Source organism: Aricia agestis, chromosome 2 (assembly GCF_905147365.1).
Source record: "Aricia agestis chromosome 2, ilAriAges1.1, whole genome shotgun sequence".
NCBI lineage: Eukaryota > Metazoa > Arthropoda > Insecta > Lepidoptera > Lycaenidae > Aricia > Aricia agestis.
The window spans coordinates 17,998,477-18,020,886 of NC_056407.1; the positions used below are offsets into that span (position 1 = coordinate 17,998,477).

General features: G+C 34.9%; 4 protein-coding genes across 5 annotated transcripts; 2 read left to right on the top strand and 2 right to left on the bottom strand.

The window, feature by feature from the left end:
- Positions 1-1,118: 1,118 nt before the first annotated feature.
- On the bottom strand, positions 1,119-7,266 carry LOC121739692 (tetratricopeptide repeat protein 8). Its single transcript, XM_042132227.1, has 5 exons — positions 7,222-7,266; positions 2,196-2,444; positions 1,588-2,012; positions 1,336-1,510; positions 1,119-1,256 (listed from the first exon to the last, which is right to left on the bottom strand). Exons 1-5 carry the CDS (start codon positions 7,225-7,227, stop codon positions 1,119-1,121), a joined length of 993 nt encoding a protein of 330 aa, XP_041988161.1. The 5' UTR covers positions 7,228-7,266.
- LOC121739126 (vacuolar protein sorting-associated protein 54) lies at positions 5,285-18,416 on the top strand. 2 transcript variants are annotated; one of them, XM_042131471.1, is made up of 3 exons: positions 5,285-5,295; positions 15,121-15,262; positions 15,339-18,416. In XM_042131471.1, exons 2-3 carry the CDS (start codon positions 15,165-15,167, stop codon positions 17,893-17,895), a joined length of 2,655 nt encoding a protein of 884 aa, XP_041987405.1. In that variant the 5' UTR covers positions 5,285-5,295; positions 15,121-15,164; the 3' UTR covers positions 17,896-18,416. The 2 variants fall into 2 exon arrangements, with proteins under 2 accessions (XP_041987405.1, XP_041987397.1); XM_042131463.1 differs by lacking the exon at positions 5,285-5,295 and having other exon boundaries at positions 15,055-15,262.
- Positions 7,414-8,980, top strand: LOC121739147 (thyrostimulin alpha-2 subunit). The gene is made up of 3 exons (XM_042131494.1): positions 7,414-7,585; positions 8,522-8,688; positions 8,804-8,980. The coding sequence occupies exons 1-3, from the start codon at positions 7,462-7,464 to the stop codon at positions 8,894-8,896; spliced, it is 384 nt and encodes a 127-aa protein (XP_041987428.1). The 5' UTR covers positions 7,414-7,461; the 3' UTR covers positions 8,897-8,980.
- Positions 18,417-19,926: 1,510 nt separating the features above from the next.
- LOC121739853 (UDP-N-acetylglucosamine--dolichyl-phosphate N-acetylglucosaminephosphotransferase) lies at positions 19,927-21,766 on the bottom strand. The gene is made up of 5 exons (XM_042132439.1): positions 21,448-21,766; positions 21,246-21,360; positions 20,968-21,181; positions 20,543-20,774; positions 19,927-20,454 (listed from the first exon to the last, which is right to left on the bottom strand). Exons 1-5 carry the CDS (start codon positions 21,585-21,587, stop codon positions 19,959-19,961), a joined length of 1,197 nt encoding a protein of 398 aa, XP_041988373.1. The 5' UTR covers positions 21,588-21,766; the 3' UTR covers positions 19,927-19,958.
- Between the last annotated feature and the right edge of the window lie 644 nt (positions 21,767-22,410).

Sequence of the window (22,410 nt, forward strand, 5' to 3'; positions counted from 1 at the left end):
TTTACTTCATTATTATAACAGAACTAATCATACCTACTTTATTATATATTATTGTTTTTATTCATAACTAGCTGTTGCCCGCGACTTCGTCCGCGTGGACTTTAGTTTAAAGCGCGCGGTGTCAACAAAATTTGTGTCAAATTTAAAAACTTTTTAAAACCCTGGTAAGTGGTACCCCTCTTAGGGCCGCGCAGCGCGCTACACCGGAATGGCAGCGCTGAAAGTGCTCGCCTCGCCGCTGCCATTCCGGTGTAGCGCGGCCCTTAATTAATCAAAATACCCAAAAACAGCTGTGCAGTGTGCACATAATCTGTACTAATATTATGAATGCGAAAGTATCTCTGTCTGTCTGTCTGTCTGTCAGTCTCGCTTTCACGCCAAACGCCAAAACTACCGAACCGATTGTAATGAAATTTTGTATACTGATAGTCTAAAGCCTGAGAAAGGACATAGGCTACTTTTTTACTGGAAAAAAGGGTTGTAAGGGTCGTAAATTTGTTCAAAAAATTCCTAATAGATGGCGCCGTGCGTCTTCTACATCGCGCTGACGCTTGCTCAAAAGTCTTTCTATAAGAGGTGGTATCATCTTACATTTAAGTCTCGATTTTTTCCGATTGTTATATCTATTCTACGGTATTAAATAACTCAGTACTTTATCTGTGCAGGCAGTGACGTAACCTTAAGACCAAATTTCACCAACGACTGTTAAAGTTAATGCTCGAATTAGTATCACGTTAGCTGTTTCGTTTTTCATATGAATGAAAGAGAAGACAGGATATTTTAACAAGCTGTTAACACTAACAGACGTTGGTGAAATTGGGGCCAAATCTATCAATGATAAATAGTTTATGGGTAAAGTTGTGTAATTGGGGGGCTAAATAAGCTTTAAAATTTGGCATAATATATAAAGTTTAACATACAAAAATGAAGTACTTATTGTTTGCACACTGCACAGCTGTATTGATTTAAGGGGTACCAGGGTTTTTTTATAAAAGCTTTTGACACCAATTTTGTTGACATCGCGCGCTATAAACTGAAGTCCACGCGGACGAAGTCGCGGGCAACAGCTAGTATTTTATAAAGGTATATCGCCATTTCATTTATCTATTAGTTATTTATTAGCTTTCTAAACTAAACCGTTTACGAGTCTGTAAACGCTTATCTAGAGCGCGAAACGCCCGTTTCGAGGGTCCATGTTCAGAAATAGAAACACTACATAATAAACACCGCCTGGCCAGTAACATGTCACCCGTAGACTGGAAAGAAAAGAAAAATCGGTGATTATTGCGGTCACTTCATAGTTCATACCATATTCAGAAGCAAATAAATACTTACTAAAGCTATATGTGCCAAATTAAACCAAATATCGGAACGCACTTCTGGATTAGTGGAGTAAAACAGTGCTTGTCTAAAACAAGCCACTGTCAAATCCCATTGATTACAATACAGGCAACATAAGCCCAAGTTGTTATAAATATCTGGGCCCACCGGACAAGTAGCTAAAAGCCTTCTGAAATGATAAGTAAAAATAATGTCGTTGTAATATATTGCAAATTATGTGAAGTGATTTTATCTTTTAAAAATTACCTATAATATCTAAGAGCGATTTCTGGTTGGTCGTTATAAAAGTTGTACATCGCAATATTAGCAATCGCCTCCATGTTAGAAGGCTCTTCTACTGCAACCATGCGATAATATTTCACTGCCACTGCTTGATTACCCATTCGCTCATGGATTCTAGCTTCTTCCAATAATAGTGAAGCAGAATCGTGGAACACAGAAAGACCCTGCTTGCAAACGTCGAGAGCTGATAAAGGTTGGTTGATTCCAACGTACATTGCTATAAGTCTCAGATAAATTGATATGTGCTTGCTGTACTTGAGAGCTGGCCGTAAGCATTCTTCTACATTTCTGTACATACCAAGAGTATAATAGCAACGAGCAAGAGAAAAATTCCACCACCAATCGGAAGATTCATCTGCTTTCTGCGCTTGAAAAATAACCTCCATAGCCTGGAAATATGCAATTTTATAAAAGTTTTATTCTGTTCAACCAAATTATTACATTAAAGTCCATTTAAGGTCTGACGCATACGCATACGCATCGGTTTTTAGAAAAGGACTTGTTGTTTGACTAGCAAGAGTCGGCGAAGAAACTTATGTAAACTGAGCATAACTTATTAATTTAGTTTTCACCTTGCGGATATTTCCTTCACAATAGTAAATGTATTCGTATAACGTTTTTGCAGCAGGTACAAACATGTTGTCATCCTTGTTTAAGAATCTCAGTGTGACCGGTGCATCAAGTGCGAATTGACTATGTCCGTCTGCCATTGCGGTCGCAGCTCGAGAAGCGCGCGACGCCGTAAACAGCGCCGAGCGGGCTGTACGAGCGCGTGCGGTGTTTGGTCCTCTAGATTTCACCGTAGCTGTTGTTGATCTCTCCTAAGGTCACAAAAACATAAGTCACTGCCGCCTTTATTGAGGACCATGCATGGGCGTACCCAGGTTCTCGGCCAGGGGGGGGCAAATTACTCAGGTTTTGGGCCAGGAGGGGGCAAATCAGTTTTTTTTATAAGCTAGGTGTTTATAAAAAATAAAAAATTTTTTGTTATAAAAATATTGTATTGCAAAGAAATGGCAAAAATTCGTTTTCTTAATTTTTAATTTTTATAGATAAAGTACTAGATAATATACTTAGTAGGGACGTGAACATGATCCAGGGGGGGGGGGGGGCTGCCCCCCCCCCTCGGTGTGGGGAATGGGGTAGGGGATTGGGCCTCCGGTTAACTCACTCACTCGGCGAAACACAGCGCAAGCGCTGTTTCACGCCGGTTTTCTGTGAGAATGTGGTATTTCTCCGGTCGAGCCGGCCCATTTGTGCCGAAGCATGGCTCTCCCACGTTCTCTCCATTCTTATTGCAGGGAACAGCAACTAGCAATTCCAATTAATGAATTATTCTGCCGCACCGCCGCGTGACCGTACCTCGTCCAATTAAAGAAATTTTAACTTACCTTACTACCTAAATGATGAGTGGCCGATGATTCTTTTTGAAATGCCGTTCCTTGTCTAGGAGTTTTTGCGACTCCCGAAGAAGTTAAATCATCTTGTTGTGCAAAATAATCTACTTCCTCATATCCATTCCCAGCAATCTTAGCCTGGATTGTCATAACGCGCATTCGTATAAACTCAACCATACGGTCATTTTTATCATTCAATGCTATTTCACATTTCTTAAGACAAGCATCGTATTGTCGCGTTTTATATAAATTAATAATTTTATAATCAAGGTCCATTTCCATTTTCAAAACACTAGGTAGGCATATATGAGTTAATTTGTTTGCCACAACATGTTGCTAAGCAACTAGTTACTAGAGCCTAAAGTAGTTAACTTTTAAAATACTCTAATATAATATTATTAGTACCTGGATAACCGAGCTTTGCTCGGTATAGCCATAGATTACTAGTATATATATGTGGGTATAGCAAACACTCATTGACTTCGTGTTACTTAATAACGCCATCTGCTGGTCGTTAAAACAATTAGTTGCTAACAAAATAGTATTATTATTCGCCAATAGATGTCAGGAAGAGTTATATTTTTCAGTTTATCGATTATCGATAAAACACGAATAAAAAGACATTTTCTGAAAATGATTCCTAGCTAGATCGATTTATCGCCCCCGAAACCCCCTATATACTAAATTTCATGAAAATCGTTGGAGCCGATTCCGAGATTCCAATTATATACAGGGTGTAACAAAAATCTATACTAATATTATAAATGCGAAAGTATCTCTGTCTGTCTGTCTCGCTTTCACGCCAAAACTACCGAACCGATTGTAATGAAATTTAATTACTATAAATACAGATAGTCTTAAGCCTGAGAAAGGACATAGGCTACTTTTTTACTGGTAAAAAGGGGTTGAAAGGGGGTGAAAATACGAAAATTTGTTCAAATTAAGTTAGTTCCAAAAAATCATACTAGATGGCGCCGTGCGTCTCTTACATCGCGTTAACGCTTGCCCAACATCTTTCTATAAAAGGTGGTATCATGACATATTCGAGTTTCGATTTTTTTCGATTGTTATTTCTTTTTTACACGTTATTTAATAAGTCAGTACTTAATATTATATACAGTGACGTAACCTTAAACCTATCAATGATAAATAGTTTATGGGTGAAGTTGTGTAATTGGGGGGCTAAATAAGCTTTAAAATTTGACATAATATATAAAGTTTAATTTTAAAAAATGAAATATTATGTGCACACTGCACAGCTGTTTGATTTAAGGGGTACCAGGGTTTTTTTTATAAAAGCTTTTGACACCAATTTTGTTGACATCGAGCGCTATAAACTGAAGTCCACGCGGACGAAGTCGCGGGCAACAGCTAGTAAGTGATAATACTTTAGGGTGTGTACGTGTTCCTTGTAGAGAGTTCACTGTGAAAGTAGCAGCGCTGAAAGACGAAAATTTTTTTCACTTTTGTATGGGCAAGGGCCCGAGAGTCACGAGTTTCTGCATACAAAAGTGAAAAAAAATTTTGGTCTTTCAGCGCTGCTACTTTCACAGTGAACTCTCTACAAGGAACACGTACCCACCCTAAAGTATTATCACTTATTTTTGTTACATCCTGTATATATATACACAAGAATTGCTCGTACTTATTGAGTATAGTATTTCGATTCCTTCGACTAAATATTACTTATATCTACTTATTATGGTTTTTTCCGTAGCCAAATGGCAAAAAACGGAACCCTTATAGATTCGTCATATCTGTCTGTCTGTCTGTCTGTCCGTCCGTATGTCACAGCCACTTTTCTCCGAAACTATAAGAAATCAAAAATCAAAATCAAAATTGTTTTATTTCTGAATAAATTTAAAATAAATGTTTTCAGAAAGTCCTACATGATGCCTACCACCGGTTCGGGAACTAACCCGGCGAGAAGAACCGGCGTAAGAAACTCGCACATAAGAGCTATTATACTATTGAAACTTGGTGAGTAGATGTAATTTGTGATCCGCATTAAGATTTGATATAAAACTGGAAAAAATATTAAGAATTTCAGGGGTCCCTATAGGTACAACTGAAACATTTTTTTTTTTATCTGACCTATGCATGTGGGTTATTTATGGATAGGTCTTTAAAAATCATACTGAAGTGGCTAACATCATTTTTTTCTAACCTGAATACCTAGTTTGTGAGAGAGACTCTTCCAAAGTGGTAAAATGTGTCCCCCCCCCTAACTTCTAAAGTAGGGGCATGATAAGTCTAAAAAAAAATATAATATGATGTACATTACTACAAAAACTACCAACGAAAATTGGTTTGAACAAGTAGTTTTTTTATAGGTCATAAATGCTAAACCTTAATTTAACTTTCATTAAATCGACTGAAATATAAAAGTAAATCAGACATATTTTAACTTCATAAAAATAAACGAAATTGCTGCTGCGGAACCCTTCATGGGCGAGTCCAAGTCGCACTTGGCCGGTTTTTTCATATTAGCATCCATACTATAATTATAATATAAAATCTATACTAATATTATAAATGCCAAAGTATCTCTGTCTGTCTGTCTGTCTGTCTGTCTGTCTCGCTTACACGCCAAAACTACTGAACCGATTGTAATGAAATTTTGTACACAGTCTAAAGCCTGAGAAAGGACATAGGCTACTTTTTACTGGAAAAAAGGGTTGTAAGGGGGTGAAAATACGAAAATTTATTCAAATTAAGTTAGTTCCAAAAATTCATACTAGATGGCGCCGTGCGTCTCTTACATCGCGCTAACGCTTGCCCAACATCTTTCTATAAGAGGTGATATCATCATTCATTCAAGTTTAGATTTTTCGATTGTTATTTCATTTTTACGTTATTTAATAAGTCAGTACTTTATATTATATACAGTGATGTAACCTTAAGGCTTAAACCTATCAATGATAAATAGTTTATGGGTAAAGTTGTGTAATTGGGGAGCTAATTAATAAGCTTTAAAATTTGGCATAAAATATAAAGTTTAATTTTAAAAAATGAAATATGTGCACACTGCACAGCTGTTTTGATTTAAAGGGTACGGTACCAGGGTTTTTTTTATAAAAGCTTTTGACACCAATTTTGTTGACATCGCGCGCTATTAACTGAAGTCCACGCGGACGAAGTCGCGGGCAACAGCTATAATATTATAAATGCGAAAGTGAAGAATTTTGACGAGTTGCGGGCGTCATCTAGTAGAGAATGAAGAAAAACTAGAATTGTCACCCTATAAACTTCATCATAAAATATATTCGCTGATTATTTTATTGGTAAGCGAGATAAACATTGCCTTGAAAACAAAAATTTAACATAATTATTATTAATAACTATTATATTCTGTTTGAAGTCATGCCAGTAGGGCACTAAGTAGTAAGTACAAACAACTCACAAATTTTTCGACTCATAACACTTTACTGCTTTTACTTAATGGGGTGTAAAATGTAGAGATGGAGACATTATAAGTTCAGATGCTCCTAACATTTTTAACGCTTTTAATTCTATTATTTTTTTGATCGAACATATTTTATAAATTACTATAGATATTTGGCCCATGGGTTTAACCTCTAAATAAATCATACAGTATCCTTCTGGAAAAATATACTTTTTTGTACCATATAGGTACAATTGGGTAATATTATTATTTATTAAGTTGCCGATTACTTTCTACATCTGTTCATTTAGGGTGGGTTGCACCAGAGGCGTGGTTTAAGTTAAAGTTATGGTTATAGTTAAAGCTGAATTTAGCTTTAACTTTAACCTTGACTTTGACCGGAGAAATTGACAGATGACAGCTGGTCCAACAAGGTTATAAATGAACGTGGGCGGGGGCGCTGCTGGTGAAGGAGAACTGTCAAAAATGGCGTGTTTGTCTGATGACAGCGTTAGTTCCATTTTTCGCCACGTGCATTTAAAACCTTGTCGAGCTCTCTGGTTATGGTTAAATATGGCGTCTTGATGGCGTCCATTTTTAACTTTAACCAAAGATTCGAAATTTTGCATTGTAGTTAAAGTTACAGTTATATTTAAAGTTAGTTGGTGCAACCTAACCTTATCTGTTACAATATGTTGTGTACTTATATCAATCTTGGTTTAATATGTATACTTAACATAACTATAAAATAAACTAAACACTTACACACTACATCTTAATAATCAGTAAAATGTCATAAAAGAAAAAGACCCTAACCGTCATGAGTTAGTTCTATCGCTGATGAAAATAAACTGAATCGAGCGTTCATCAAAGGTTCTCCGCCATCTATTTTTATGAACATTATTTTTTTTAAAACGATAGTATAATTGTAGTGCTAGTCAAGTAAGTAGTATGATATTGGAATAAAGTGGGTAAAAACTAGATAATATATGTTTAAAAAAGGTTGACTATGCATGATAACTCAAATATTATGGAAAATATAAGTTCACGCAAAAAATGTACTCCGTCACTGTAACAGACATTCAAGCCAGAATGGTTCTCAGGCTTTTGGGGATAATCTTACTATTGAGTCCCTTTTTATCTGGACAGTCATGGAAGAAACCTGGTTGTCATCGAATAGGTTTGTTAATGTTTTAATTACTTTTACATCGCTAACGCTAAAAGAGAGAGCTGCGGGGCTAAAATGGTCGCTTTGAATAATCACGATATGAATCATAATATGATTCATTTTTTTTGAATCGCAAAATGCAACTCTGCTTGCAATTCATTTCTTTTTTTTTGTACTGATTTGACATTTGCCAGTTTGACAGTTTTGACAATACATTTACTGAATTGATTGAGAGGAATTGCTAAATGTGACCATTTTAGCCCCGCTGTACCTCCCAAATTTGACAAACGATTTGATCGTTTACCAGCGTTGCCAGAATGTTACTTTTGTAACATTTTACGTTACTTTTGACCCTTGCATGTTACATTCATGTGACTTGACTAAAGATGTTACTTTTACGTTCCTTTTGGTACTTAATTGAAAAAAAAAGATGTTTGAAACCAAAAATGCGAAAACGGAACGCACTAAGTTTTATTGAGTTTTGTCGTTACAGCTGACAAGGTAAAGCCTGAAATGAACGTGGCAAAAAAGGAACTAACGCTGCCATCATACAAAAACGCAAAAACGCCATTTTTGACAGTTCTCCTTTATCAGCAGCGCCCCCGCCCACGTTTATTTAATTAAAGCCTTGTCGCACCTTAGTTTTAAGTTTTGTTTAATGATCTTGTTTCAGTTCATCTCTATATTATTTATAGTATGTTTTCGTGCATTCTGGATCACCCCCCCCCCCCCCCCCCCCCCCGGCATTTTATTATATATAAGTAATACGAAATGTTACTTTTCCCCTCAATATGTTACTTTTCGCATGACAATATGTAACTTTCGAACATACAGCTCTGGCAACACTGTCGTTTACAGGCTATTTACAGGGCAGATTGTTGTTTATGCTAAATATTTTTTTCGCTCGTTCGCCCTTTCGTAATTATCTTGTTTTAAAAATACTTTTAGGTCATACAAGAACTATAAGCATTCCAGACTGCGTTGAGTTCAATATTACGACAAACGCTTGCCGTGGGTTTTGCGAGTCATGGTCTGTTCCGAGTATAATGCTGGGATTTAAACGGCACCCAGTAACTTCGCTAGGACAATGTTGTAACATGATGGATTCCGTGGATGTAAGTATGTTTGATAATGATATACCTTGAGCCCTAAAGAATACTGCGTTTAAAGGAAAACATGAGTGTTTGTTTTAGAAGTACATTATAAATCACTCATTCGTCTTTCTTTCAGCTACCTGTGAAAGTTCTCTGTTTGGATGGAGAACGAAATTTAATATTTAAGTCAGCTGTTTCGTGTGCTTGCTATCACTGTCAAAAAGAATGAGTTTTGCGCTCGCATTGCCATGCGTCTAGAAGAAACCAAACTAGTTAAAAACTACTTACTATAGTTATTTAATTATTTTATTTATTAGGCATGTATGTATGTTAAGAATAATTATAAGTAAAAGTGTAACTTGCAATTCATGTAAGTATATATGTAATATTTATAGCAGGTACCTAGTAATTGTAAAAAAAACTCACGAATAAATTGTACTTATGATAAAGAATCTGCATAATACTTATTATATTGTTTTATTTCAACAAAATTGTACTACTTATTAAAAATTTCGATAATGCACCTAATCACTTAATTGTTCGTAAATTTGGAAATGAGAAATAATAACAATACCTACTTAATAAAAACTAAATAAATCTACCTTTTTACGACAGAAGTATTGAATAGCTATGCAATATTTTGCAAGAGTTTGTTTGTTTGTTTGAACGCGCTAATCTCAGGAACTACTGATCCGATTTGAAAAATTCTTTAACTGTTGGATAGCCCATTTATCGAGGAAGGCTATAGGCTACATTTTATCACGCTAAGTATAAAAGGAGCGAAGAAATAGAGGAAAATGTGGAAAAAACGGGGGGAAATTACTGGTCAGATTTGAAAAATTATTTCTGTGTTAGATAGCCCATTTATCGAGGAAGGTTATAAGCTGTATTTTATTACGCTAAGACTAATAGGAGCGAAGAAATAGAGGAAAATGGGAAAAAAACGGGGAAAATTATATGAAAGGGCCTATTTAAACGCGATAATCTCAGGAACTACTAATCCGATTTAAAAAATTATTTCAATGGTAGATAGCCCATTTATCGAGGTAGGCTATAGGTTATATTTTATCACGCTAAGACTAATAGAAGCGAAGAAATAGAGGAAAATGTGAAAAAAACGGGGGAAATTATATGAAAGGGCTTATTTGAACGCGCTAATCTCAGGAACTACTTATTCGATTTGAAAAATTCTTTCAATGTGAGATAGCCCATTCATCGAGGTAGGCTATAAGCTATATTTTATCACGCTAAGACTAATAGGAACTAACAAATAGAGGAAAATGTTGAGAAAACGTGGGAAATTATATTCTTAAAGGGCTTATTTGAACGCGCTAATCTCAGGAACTACTGGTCCGATTTAAAAAATTCTTTCAGTGTTAAATAGCCCATGAGGAATGCTATAGGCACGCTAAGACTAATAAGAGCGAAGAAATAGATGAAAATGTTGAAAAAACGGGGGAAATTATATGGAATTGCTTATTATCTGATGAACTACTGGAGCAATTTTTATGTTATTTGGCAAACATGAAAAATAGACCACGTGAAGGGACATAGGCTATTTTTGCGGCAAAATGTACGGTTGCGTGAAATTCCTAAATTACGCAAGCGAAGCCGCGCGTTCCGCGCATCTATATATTATAATAAAATCGTAGGAAAGTCAATTCTGTATGTTGAATATTTTTGTACAATAAATAATACTTGGGATGTGATCTACTATGCTAACGCGGACAAAGTCGCGGGCAACAGCTAGTGCTATAATAATTATGGTTGTGATGATGATGATTAATCAAATTGATAAGTATATTATTGTCACGGACGTAAAAAAAATACGGACGGATCGCCATTAAGAAATGAGTGAAGCACCCTTAATAAGCCCAGGCGATCATATGTACACATCTTGCACAAACACTCGCACTGTAATAAGCCGATCGTACCGCCATTACGCAATTAGACTGCATCGCGGTGACACATCTTTGTCATTCATAAATAAAAATAAATATGCCATCTTGTGTTGTAAAATGGTGCAAGAACAATACAACCTTACACAAAAAACATCAAGGAATAATATTTCATAGGTAAGATAACATATTTTTAAAGTATTTTGATAAAATAATGTAAATATTAATTCAACTTCAACAGGTCAGTAATGTCCATAACAAAGTGGGGAAATTTTCCCCAAACCGGGGAAAATTTTAAATTATTTTTAAATAATCAAATAATTAATTTTATTGTCTTTTACTAGTGTCATGTAAGTATTTAGCATACTATTGACTAGTAATTAGGCAGGAATACAATAATAGGGGTGTAGACAGTAAACGAAATCTAATACAAATTATTGTTTTTTTGAGAGTTTGTATTATAGAATTACCGAAAATGGACATATTTTACTTAATAACTTTATAATATTTTTTATATTTAATAAGTGATTTTTTAAATTGAAATAAGAGTGTATTTATTTTTTATACATATTTTTAGGTGTAACAAAATACTTATGTACTATCAGAGAAGTTGATTCCTATGCAAATCGGGGACCTAAGTAGTTTGGTTGCGTTACGTCAAACCCAGCCGACAGATCACAATTAACATTGAATTGACATAAGTATTCGACCAAATAACGTTGGTCTGTCAGTTGCATAGGAATCAACTTCCTTGATGGTACATCTGTAAAATAAATATATTTCCTAAAAATAGTCTACACCCCTATTAATTTCTTAATTTACAAAAGTGGATATAACTGTTGTTTGACGACCTCTGTGGCTCAGTGGGTGGGCTGTCGTTGGCTCAAGCCGGGGGTCGCGGGTTCGAATCCTGCCGACGGAACAAAAAGTTTTCAAAGTTCCTGGGTCATGGGTGTGTATTAAATATGTGTATCATATAATAAAAATCTTAAATATATGAATAGTATAACAGTATTAAATATATTTATGTTGTCTGGTACCCGTAACACAAGTCCTTCAGGTACTTAGCACGGGGTCAGACTGACGTGGTGTGAAGCGTCCATAGATAAAATTGTTGTCTTAGATTTCTTTGATTTCTTCAGTAGTAGGGGAGGGAAGGTGCTATTGGTGTAGTCACCCGAGCGTCATTGAGACCTAGTAGGAATGAAAATATTGAATGGACCTCTAGACCAGGAATAAATTTAACACCATGTTAGGTGATTTGATTTGACGTTAGCGCATGGTAGAACTCTCGATAGCTCTAACAGGCCGTTAACTGATTTAACAAGCCATTATTTATTTAACATTACTTGATTGTTTGATGAAACGGGTTACGGGACTTAAGTATCTTATATCTTTTCGTATACAGGTTTCTTATATAGGTTTCGGGGGCGATAAATAATTCCTAGCTAGACAGCTAGGAATTATTTTTAGAAAATGTCATTTTATTCGTGTTTTATCGAATACCGAGCAAAGCTCGGTGAAATAGCTAGTAATAATTTTATTATTGTAAATGTTTGTAAAATTACTAATAATGTTATGTAAATAATATACTTCTCTGTACGTAATATGTGTTTTTTTTTCTATCTATAGTGTCATAAAAATAATATTTTTATTATGACATCTTTAACAACCGCTTACATTTCTGAAGCGAAAAAAACATAAAAATATGTTTAAGTATAAAAATAAATTTAACTTGTCTGAGTTTACAAAATTTAAAAGTAGGGAAATTTATGATTAATATGGCAACCCTCATATCACGCACACGTCCTACACGGGCGGCCATAACTAGGCTTCACTCGTGATTAGGGAAGGTTACGTCCGTACTTTTTTTACGTCCGTGATTATTGTCTTATACTTTCAGAGGTTTAAACAACGCCAAAATCCCCGAACCTGTATCTATAAGGATTCAATTGGGTACCTTCGGATCCAGAATATAACCTGGTGTGAAGTCTTAGTTTTTGGTAGCACGTGCCTCGAATACTTCAGAAAAAATAAAATCACTATGTTTTCATACAAATTTCAAGGAGTCCCCTCGATTCCTCAAGGATCCCATCATTCAATTACCACTTTTGAGAATATGGTACCAAATTCGAGTTAAACCCAAAAAGAATTTTAAAAATCGGACCACAAACGGCTGAGTAATCGTTGAACATACAAAAAAATACATACAGCCGAACGTATTACCTCCTCCTTTTTGGAAGTCGGTCAAAAACGGAACCCATTACTGAGACTTCGATGTCTGATGATTGATTGATTATTTTTAAACAAAAAATTAAAATCGACTTCTAAGGTAAGAACAATCATCATCATCATCATCATAATATTAATACGCGAACGAAAAACTTTGTAACCCTTTTTACGAAAAATGGGGAAACGTAGGTGCGTGAAATTTTGCACAGTTATAGTTTATATGGTGAAGGAGTGCATCGAACTAATATTATTTTGAAATTATGCTTTTATCATACATTTTTTTAACAAATAAAACATTACACACACTACAACACACACACATGAGAAATGACAGATTTTTGAGTGACAAGCCTATACATACGAATTATACTCTTTTATTTATGGTTGAAGTCTGTTTAGTTTTTTTTTTATTGAACCTAAAAAGGCTCATTCACGGCAGGACTGCACGGCAGTCCTACAGTGAATAGGCCTCACTGATTGGTTCACTGATTGAAACACCGAGTGTGAACCAATCAGTGAAGCCCATTCACGGCAGGACTGCACGGCAGTCCTGCAGTGATTGGATGATGATTAGATTGTTTAGTATAATTATACTATACAGTATCACACAGCACTACAGGGCTGCATCAATCGCATGGAGCGCAATAGACTAATAATACCATAGACATAATATACGACAATATATATTATGTCTATGAATAATACAATAATTAGTTATGTATAAATTGTAAGATACATTGTGTTTTCATGCGATGTCCAAGTCGATCTCTTTATTTAAAATGTAAAAGATTTTTAATATTGATATGATAATAACTTACGTACTAACTTGAGACATAAGGTCCCCTAGGTAGGGACTGAATAAATTAACCGACTTGGTATTGCATGGATCTCATAAATTTTTAAGGTATAAAAACTAAGTTGCGAGACTTGGTTTTTTTAAAGGATGTTTTTGATGGGATCTCACTTCTTTTTGTAGAGTCCTACTTTTCTCCTTTTTGGTACCTTTTACTACTATAAATATCAATAACGATTTTTATAAGAAACAAATAAAACTTACAATTAATAATAATATAATCATTATGTATACAGTATTACTATACTACTTGCTTTTCACGACTATCCAATATCCATACTAATATTATTATAAATGCGAAAGTGTGTTTGTTTGTTTGATTGTCCTTTCTTCACGGCCTAGCGAAGCCACCAATCGACTTGATTTTTGACGTAGACTTAGTTGAAAGGATGAATTGAACATAAGCTACTTTTGGTCTTGGAAAAACGTCAGGTTTCCAAAGGAGTTTTACAAGAATATTCGTATTTTACGCGGTTTTTAATTCCACGCGAGCGAAGCCGCGGGCAAAAGCTAGTGCTTCATATATAATGATACCTATCTACAACTATTACTCCTTCGAATATATGTACAGGATCATATGACCAAAATGTACTCACCCTACATGCACTTTTGAATTTTCACCAGCACTGAGTTGGACAGCTTAAAGTGACGGCATAGTGCTAAATCATATTATTTTATGCTCTAATATCGTCCTATATCTAAGGTCACCAGGTGATTCATAAGACCCATCCATTTTCGACATGGGCCTGTAGTCTATTTTTATTATTCGTAGATAAATATATTAAATTGTTCCTTCTTCAACCAGAATTCGGGAACAAGCATAGTTAAAAAATTATACAACAATATTCTAATCGATTTAAAAAAAATCGATTTTATAGTAAAACACAACACTAGTTGCCAATATGCTAAGCACAGTTTAAATAAAGCTATATCCATGGTCCATCTTCCTAAACTCCTGACCAAAGAGAATATAATCCATAGACTTAATATATACTGTCGTATAGACTACCTGACAACCCGAAAATGCGTGACCATTTTCGATTTGTCAATGTGTGCGTGTGCTAGTGATGTATATTTTACTATCGATAGTATAGTATTTTGCTATCGATAGTATAGTCCGTTCGAGTTATTTTACCTCAGTTTCTATAAGAAATAAATAATATGCAACTTTGACAGATTTGTATTTCAAATTAGGTAAGATAAATTTTGGTGACAATTGAAAAGGCCCATTCACGGCAGGACTACACGGCAGTCCTGCAGTGAATGGGCCTCACTGATTGGTTCACACTCGGTGTTGCCGACCGGAAACTTTTACAAAGTCAGATAAAAAAAAGATTTTTGCTGTCATTATCATATTTTGATTTGTGTCAAAATAGTGTCAAATCAAATCAAAAATGTCAATGTTGCAAAAGGTATCAAAAGGTGTTTCGGATTTCGACAATTTTATATAAATAAATTAGAATGATACAGGATACTGATATTTATATTAAATCATAGATGTAAATAAAAATGTTATGGAGGACAAGTCTCCCTTATGTAATAAGACACCAGCTTGGCAAAACTGTGTGCATTGCCCTAACCTTCTGTTCAACACTGCCACGGAATTCGAAAGGTTAATTCATTTAATTAACTCTGTCTTTACTCCTGTACTTAAACGTAATTAACAACGTGATACCTTATTGTTACAGCCACATCTTCGAAAAACACAGTCACAGGGAAGGATCTATAGTTTTGTGTCAATATGGACCTAATGGAATATGCTCGGCTTTACAATTTGGCGATTTACGCAAAGCGGGCTTCAAGTACCATGTACGACAACACCATCTGTTTAATACAATCGGATCGGATAATTGGACCTTCTACTCGTCATCACAAAACTTACCAGCAGTATTAAACGACCCTAACCGAGGAAAACAAAGCAACTTTTTCACTAAAACATGGGGAGATAGCTTCGCCGATAAAGTAGAAATTTATCCTAGTCCTTATTTACCAGAAATATCTCTTCAGCATTTTGAATCTTACTGTAAGAAATTAGCTAAAAGATATAGGAGACACTGTCAGCTTAAAGAAAATGTGCCCGTTAAATCTAAAACGCCAGTCGTCGAGACCGTTTGTGAAGTGCCAAGTATATTTTATGAGCAGTCTTTAGCACTCAATGATCCTAAAATATTTTCTCAGGTGTTTCCAGGCCTACTAAACTCTAAAGATGTCAACGGTACTATAAGGCACCTCCAAGAAACTTTAAGCACTTATCTAGATGTAATAGAAATGAAAATATCTAAACAAGTTGCACAAAAGTCAGATGCATTTTTCCATGCTATGCTTTCTCATGATACCATCATGGAGCAAATGGCTAAAGCAGTAAAAACCGTTCAGACTACAAGGAGAAGTATTAAAAATGTTAAACAGAACTTGACTGAAAGTCCTTTGCAACTAGTGAGCCTAACCAAAATTAATCATAATCTTAGTAATGTTCATGAATTGTTTAAATTAATGGCAACAGTGCAGCAGACTCAACCGATGCTACAGCTCTTGCTGAGCACTTCTGACTATGTAGCAGCACTGGACTTGATAAGTTCTACTCAAAAAGTGCTCTCCACTCGACTATCTGGCATACAAGCTTTTCGTCATCTGTCCCCTCAGTTAACTGAAATGAAACGACTCATTCATAAAATGTTAAACAATGAATTTTCAAGATTTATTACATCTGATCTCAATAGACCTATAGCGGACGAAAGTGATTTGCCAGACAGGGACAAGATAACATCTATTGTATCAGGAATCCTCCGATTAAAGGAATTGGACTTCTTAGAAATTTTCAAAACAGAAGCAATGACATCCATACAAACCACCATCAAACAATGTGTAGTAGAAATAATTTCAGAAAGAGAGGGAGGTCATGAAATCGTGTTGAGGGGTTCTAACACTGATACTTGGTTGTTATGTAATGAGGGTATAATCTTTTTGCAAAAAGTTACTCCTAACATTATTAATTTATTTAAAAGAATTTTGTGTTTATGTGATTTAATATTAGAAGTCAGCAAAACGAATGATATTACTGGAATAGACTGTGAGGAGGTGTGGACACAGGAGGAACTAAACTCCTTTGAAGAAAAGTTAAAGAAAATTATTGTGTCGCTTTCGGACTACAGCAATGAAAGATGTGCCAACCTTATAGTCACCAAAAATGACAAAGAATATGCTTTCTCGGATTTATCACAGTTATCTAAGCTATCAGAATTAATTGACATCTTTTCATCAGAATGTGAGAATATCACAGGACACAGTAGCAATGCAATGAAACTGGCATTAAGAAGTTACGCTATGAAATATATTCAAAACCTCCATGGAGAGAGAAGGGCACTACTCACATCCTCTTTAAATACTGAAAGATGGAAAGTAGCAGATGTACCCTTTGAGTTGCAAAGTGTTATAAACAAAATCTGTGAATGTCAAGAAATACCATACAAAATACAATACGAGAGTGGAAAACCTGATTCAAAATTTCTTATTATAAACAAGGAGACTTACGCTGTTGTTGCTACTGTTCAGCTTCTGATAAAAATACTTTTAGAATATTGCGATGCCACTAAACAATCTCCTGACATTGTCCAATATTTAGTTCATTGCATGCTAGAGTTAATAAGATTGTTCAACTCCCGTTGCTGTCAGCTGGTACTGGGTGCTGGGGCCATACAGAGTGCAGGCCTAAAGACAATATCTACCTCAAATTTAGCTCTCGTTTCCAGGTCTTTGCAAGTTATACTGTGGTTGCTTCCTTTAATCATAACCCACCTGGAAAAGTTGCATTCAAAAGAATTGTCTTTGAACGGTTTCAAGAGCATTGAGAGTGATATAGCAGGTCATAAAAAGGAAATTGAGAGTAAAATATGTAAAATAGTAAGTGGCATGCTCAGCTCTCAGCTGGATGGCTGGGATGCTAAGCCTCCGGTTCCGTCGCAAACATTCCGAAATATATCTAAACATTTAGTTAAATTGCACGAAGCTTTAATTGACATTCTACCACCTGATCAAATTCGACGTATATATATAGCGGTTCATGATAGTTTCAAGGAGAAATTAAGGGAGCAACTGGGCAAGATGAATATCGTCGCCAATGGAAGCCCCCAGCATGGTGTTGTGACCTCCGAGTTGACTTTCTATTTGCAAACATTAAAAACTCTTAGAATAATTAATGAAACTGATTCTGAAGATAATATTTTGTATGATATATGGCTGAATTAAGGTGTAAGGCTTATAATTATAGCAATTTTATACTGAATATTGATATGTAAATAAATCAGATTTATTATATTGAATGTAAGTGTAATAATTCCAAAAGCTATTTATAATATTACTTTACAGTAATTAGTATCTAATTAAACTAAGGGACTTCTTATATTACCTACCATATATGAATGTTATAGCTTGTATTTAGTTACTTATTTTTTTTAATTTTGCATCCTTTAGTTGAATGGTGCTACATACATGTAAATATGAAATGAAAAGTATAAGTGATAAAAAAATTTGCACCTTCAGTAAGTACTTATCAGAAATCTTGGCTTTACCTCAACCACCTATCACTTGCAAGAAATATCTCAAAACCTGACTTACCTATTTGTGTTCAGGCAAGACGTGCTAAAACTACACTGCACCTAAATATTATTATAAAGTATGCTTCACTGCTGCGCCGCGCTGTGACAAATTTATGTAATATTATTGTTTTAATTTTTTGTTACAAATAAAGATTTTGTCATCAACTTGTACTTCATAAGTTTGCATTACTCCCTAGTTCCCTACCCATTACAGCCCATTATATGATCTAGATAGAGTAGAGTCTACTGGTATTATTCTTTGTATTTTACAAATAAACTAAGTTATATGACAGCTGACCATATTGCCAAGTCTCAATAATTTATTCGGTTTAAACTTTACATTATTAGGCTGGTTTTATAGTTATGCGTTTCGCAGCGCCGTTGGAGCGCGCGCGTTCGAAGCTGTAACAAACGTATGGACGAACGGCGCTGCTCAAGCGCGCGACTTTAAAACGCAACTACTACCCCCATACATCTTCGAACGCGCGGCGTACCAACGGCGCTGCCGAAACGCTTAACTATAAAACCAGCCTTAATACTGAATACAATAATTGTAGTATGTATTACCTGATAACAGTATGACAGACACAATAGATTTTCAATTGGTTTGCGGCAGCCAGCTGCCGCTTGGGGATTGATTGGTTAATGAGGCTCCAAACCAGTAGGTACAATGAGTTTTTTATAATTAAGTATACAAATGAGGTATACCTACAGAAATCAAAATACATTTAAAAATAAGTAAGTATATATTTTGCTGGCAATAACATATACACAGCACAAATAAAAATTAATATTGACCTTACAAAAATAGATTTCACTAATAATACATTCTGTGGGTAGTTACTTAAAAATAATATTGCCAGCCTTGAATATGCCTAGAAATTATGGCACACACAATATGAGAAACTGTATTTTCTCTAATGTATGTACTTACAATATTACTTATATCCTTTAATAACTATTTGATTTTAATTGTTATATTCTTTGGAATACTCCACAGCATTTATTTAAATAACAATAGTGCCCATACTATGGAGTGTAGATGGCATCTACCCCCCCATAGACCATACTTACAGTCTGTCAAGAAAGTGAAGAAATTAAAAAGTGGCAACATCGTAGTGTCATCCCTTTCAAATCGAAAAAAGGGATGACACTACGATGTTGCTACTTTTTAATTTCTTCACTCTCTTGACAGAATAAACTCAAATATTATATTTATTTTACAAGCCCCCTCTTCCAGTTTGAGCCAGAGTTAACATTGAAACTTCTATTATTAAACAGGTGTAATTTAAAAAAAATTGATTATGAAAATCATATTTATATGTACCTACTTAACATAACTAACATATTTTATTAAAATACCTTATCTAGTATTAGTCTCACTTTTCACTTTGCATATAACTTGCCTAGCTTACTTTAAAAAAACCTTTTCACAATAATTCATTACAATAATATTCTCATGGGCGTACCGAGGGCAGCTGCCCTGTCCTGCCGTCCGTCCCCTGGATCAATAAAAAATTATTAATTACCCCCTACAATTAAAAGTTATTAATTTTTTATTCTTTATAAACACCTATCTTATGAAAAATTTGATTTGCCTCCCCCTGGCCCAGAACCTGGGTAATTTGGCCCCCCCTGGCACCAGAACCTGGTTAATTTCCCCCCCCCCCCCTGGCCCAGAACCTGGGTACGCCCATGAATATTCATATTGATTTATTTAACCTTAACATCATAGAAGTATGAGGCCATTGGATATCTTATTATGAATGCTATACAGGAACAAAAAACTTGAAAGATTAACAATGAAGAAGTTAAACAAACTTCAGACATGGGGCCCAATTTGATTAAAAATAAATTTATCAAGGTCATATTATTGATAACAATATTTTGACTATCTTCATGTTTTTCTATTAAATGTAAGACTGATAAAATTTTCAGAATAATTGAATTCAAAAAGTTCAAATCCTTTTTTGATATGACAGTTTTACTGGCTTGCAATAAATTAGTTTCTGGGCTATATTTTGGTAAACGATGTCTAGGGCACGGTATAATGTGAAATAACTGGGGCACAGAGTACAAAAAGTTAATAATTTGTGGCAGGAAAAATAACAGAACAGTTTTACTGAAGTGACTCAGTATGCCCACAACTGCAAAGGTCATGCCAGATACATAACAAAATGTATCACCAACAAACACTTTTGATGGATACCTGAAATATAAGGTACTTGTTAGAACAATTAGCTTACTTGTAATTTCATTTTTATTGTCAAGTCTGAATTAGCTTCACTTATACTCACCAATTGTATTGTAGCAAAGCTAATGTTGTGGCAATATATGGAAGCATTATATAAAGAGAGAAGCAATGTGCCTTGAATTGATCTCCTCTTAACTCTATTACATTAAAAATTACTATAGAAATAGCAATAACAACTGATTGTCCCACTTCCAGACCATTAATACCAGCTAGTATATTGATGGCATTTGTGCAGAAAACTGCCAACATCCCCATATAGATATAATAAAGTGGACCTGAAAATAAATGAACACATTAAATTAGACTTTTTGGTTAAGTACATGTAATTAAATGAAGTATGAAAATGCAGCTCTTCTGATGTTGCGAGTGTCCATGGGCAACCGTAGTTGCTTTCCATCAGGTGACCTGTTTGCTCGTTTGCCCCCTTATTTCATAAAAAAATATTATTTAACTAAATAAATTGCTTACCTATGTTAACTGAGACTCCAAAAAATTGTCTTAGTGGTAGAGGTACTATAAAAGTTGTGGAGTTAAAATTGACATAATATACAACCAATAACGGCAAGGATGCTACAGTTGGCAAAAGAAGTTTGTACCTCCATCTCAAATCTAAAACATCATCTGCAAATCCCAATAACAGCATACAGCATATTGACAACAAAGCTGCTAGTAATTCTGCAAACTAAAAAAAATACTTAACATAATTCAATGGATATCCATTGAATTTTTTAAAAGCAAGTGTCTACCTCACTGTGAGGAAAAGTTTCTCTATCCATTAAATTGTATCCAAAAACTATTGGAATAAACAAGAAGCTCACAACTAAAAAGACACATCCTGATACGACTCCCAATGCTTCTGGGCTGAAATTAAATAGTGAAATTAATTAGAAACATGAACAGTTTTGCTTGCCTCAATGGTTTCATCAGTATTTTAGAAGAAACACATACATTTTCTCTTTCGATACCTTACACAAATCTACTCCATATAGACCTGCTTTTATAAAAAGATCTCCTAATTGTGGTATTAATCTAATGGTTCCTACATATGCTAAGAAAGACAATAACAACAAAATTACAATAGACCACATCTTAGTATTGCTACGTGTTCATGTTAAAGACGTACAAAGTTGCGTACAAAACGTACAAACGACAACAATTTTAAACTATGTACAATAATTATTGTATTAAATTTTGTTCGGGGTATTTCCAGGGTTCTTTTCAGGATTTTCTCAATCATAAATAATTTAATCTATTCTGTTTTAAAACCCCGCATTTCTAATAAGTAATAAGTACAATTTCAGCGAACTGACGAATAAACACAGAAACAGAATCAGGGTGACCATATTTAAATTACAGATCCTGCCATACTTAGGTCAAAAAACCTGCCAAAGCCTGTAGTAAAAAATGCCCAAATTCTGCCAACTTATTTACTGTTGTTTTAAAGTATGAAAAGTAAAAATACACATTTTTATATTGCAATTTTTTATTAGATTAATAAAAAGCGTATCAAGTTATAGGTAGTCTGTCAAAAAAGTGGTAACATCATAGTGTCATCCTTTTCAAATCAATCTCAGAAAAAAGGGATGACACTACGATATTGCCACTTTTTAATTTCTTCACTTTCTTGACGGACTATAGGTCCGACCTACTCGGTCATAACAAAGGATATAACCACCACACCAGTTGTTAGTATAATGCCACCACCAGAGAGTTGTTAGTATAAAGCCACCACCAATAATAGCTATCACCCACGATACCAGTTACCACACAAAAGAACAAAAGAAGTACAGTTCGCCAAGGCTGTTTATGAACGTGGCGAGAAAAGGAACTAACGCTTAGATATCATACGTAAAAACGTCATTTTTGGTAGTTCTCCTCAGGGACCGGAATACCGGTAAAAATATGGTAACG

Excerpts from the sequence above, each read along its gene's own strand:
- LOC121739126 (XM_042131471.1), top strand. The coding sequence starts at position 15,165 with ATGGAGGACAAGTCTCCCTTATGTAATAAGACACCAGCTTGGCAAAAC. Across the intron at positions 15,263-15,338 it reads ACTGCCACGGAATTCGAAAG|CCACATCTTCGAAAAACACA; the intron begins GTTAATTCATTT and ends TTATTGTTACAG.
- LOC121739147 (XM_042131494.1), top strand. The coding sequence starts at position 7,462 with ATGTACTCCGTCACTGTAACAGACATTCAAGCCAGAATGGTTCTCAGG. Across the intron at positions 7,586-8,521 it reads ACCTGGTTGTCATCGAATAG|GTCATACAAGAACTATAAGC; the intron begins GTTTGTTAATGT and ends AAATACTTTTAG. Across the intron at positions 8,689-8,803 it reads ACATGATGGATTCCGTGGAT|CTACCTGTGAAAGTTCTCTG; the intron begins GTAAGTATGTTT and ends TCTTTCTTTCAG.
- LOC121739853 (XM_042132439.1), bottom strand. The coding sequence starts at position 21,587 with ATGTGGTCTATTGTAATTTTGTTGTTATTGTCTTTCTTAGCATATGTA. Across the intron at positions 21,361-21,447 it reads AAGGTATCGAAAGAGAAAAT|CCCAGAAGCATTGGGAGTCG; the intron begins GTATGTGTTTCT and ends ATTTAATTTCAG. Across the intron at positions 20,455-20,542 it reads GCTTTGCTACAATACAATTG|GTATCCATCAAAAGTGTTTG; the intron begins GTGAGTATAAGT and ends CTTATATTTCAG.
- LOC121739692 (XM_042132227.1), bottom strand. Across the intron at positions 2,013-2,195 it reads GTGAAGGAAATATCCGCAAG|GCTATGGAGGTTATTTTTCA; the intron begins GTGAAAACTAAA and ends GCATATTTCCAG. Across the intron at positions 1,257-1,335 it reads ATTTGGCACATATAGCTTTA|TCTACGGGTGACATGTTACT; the intron begins GTAAGTATTTAT and ends TTTTCTTTCCAG.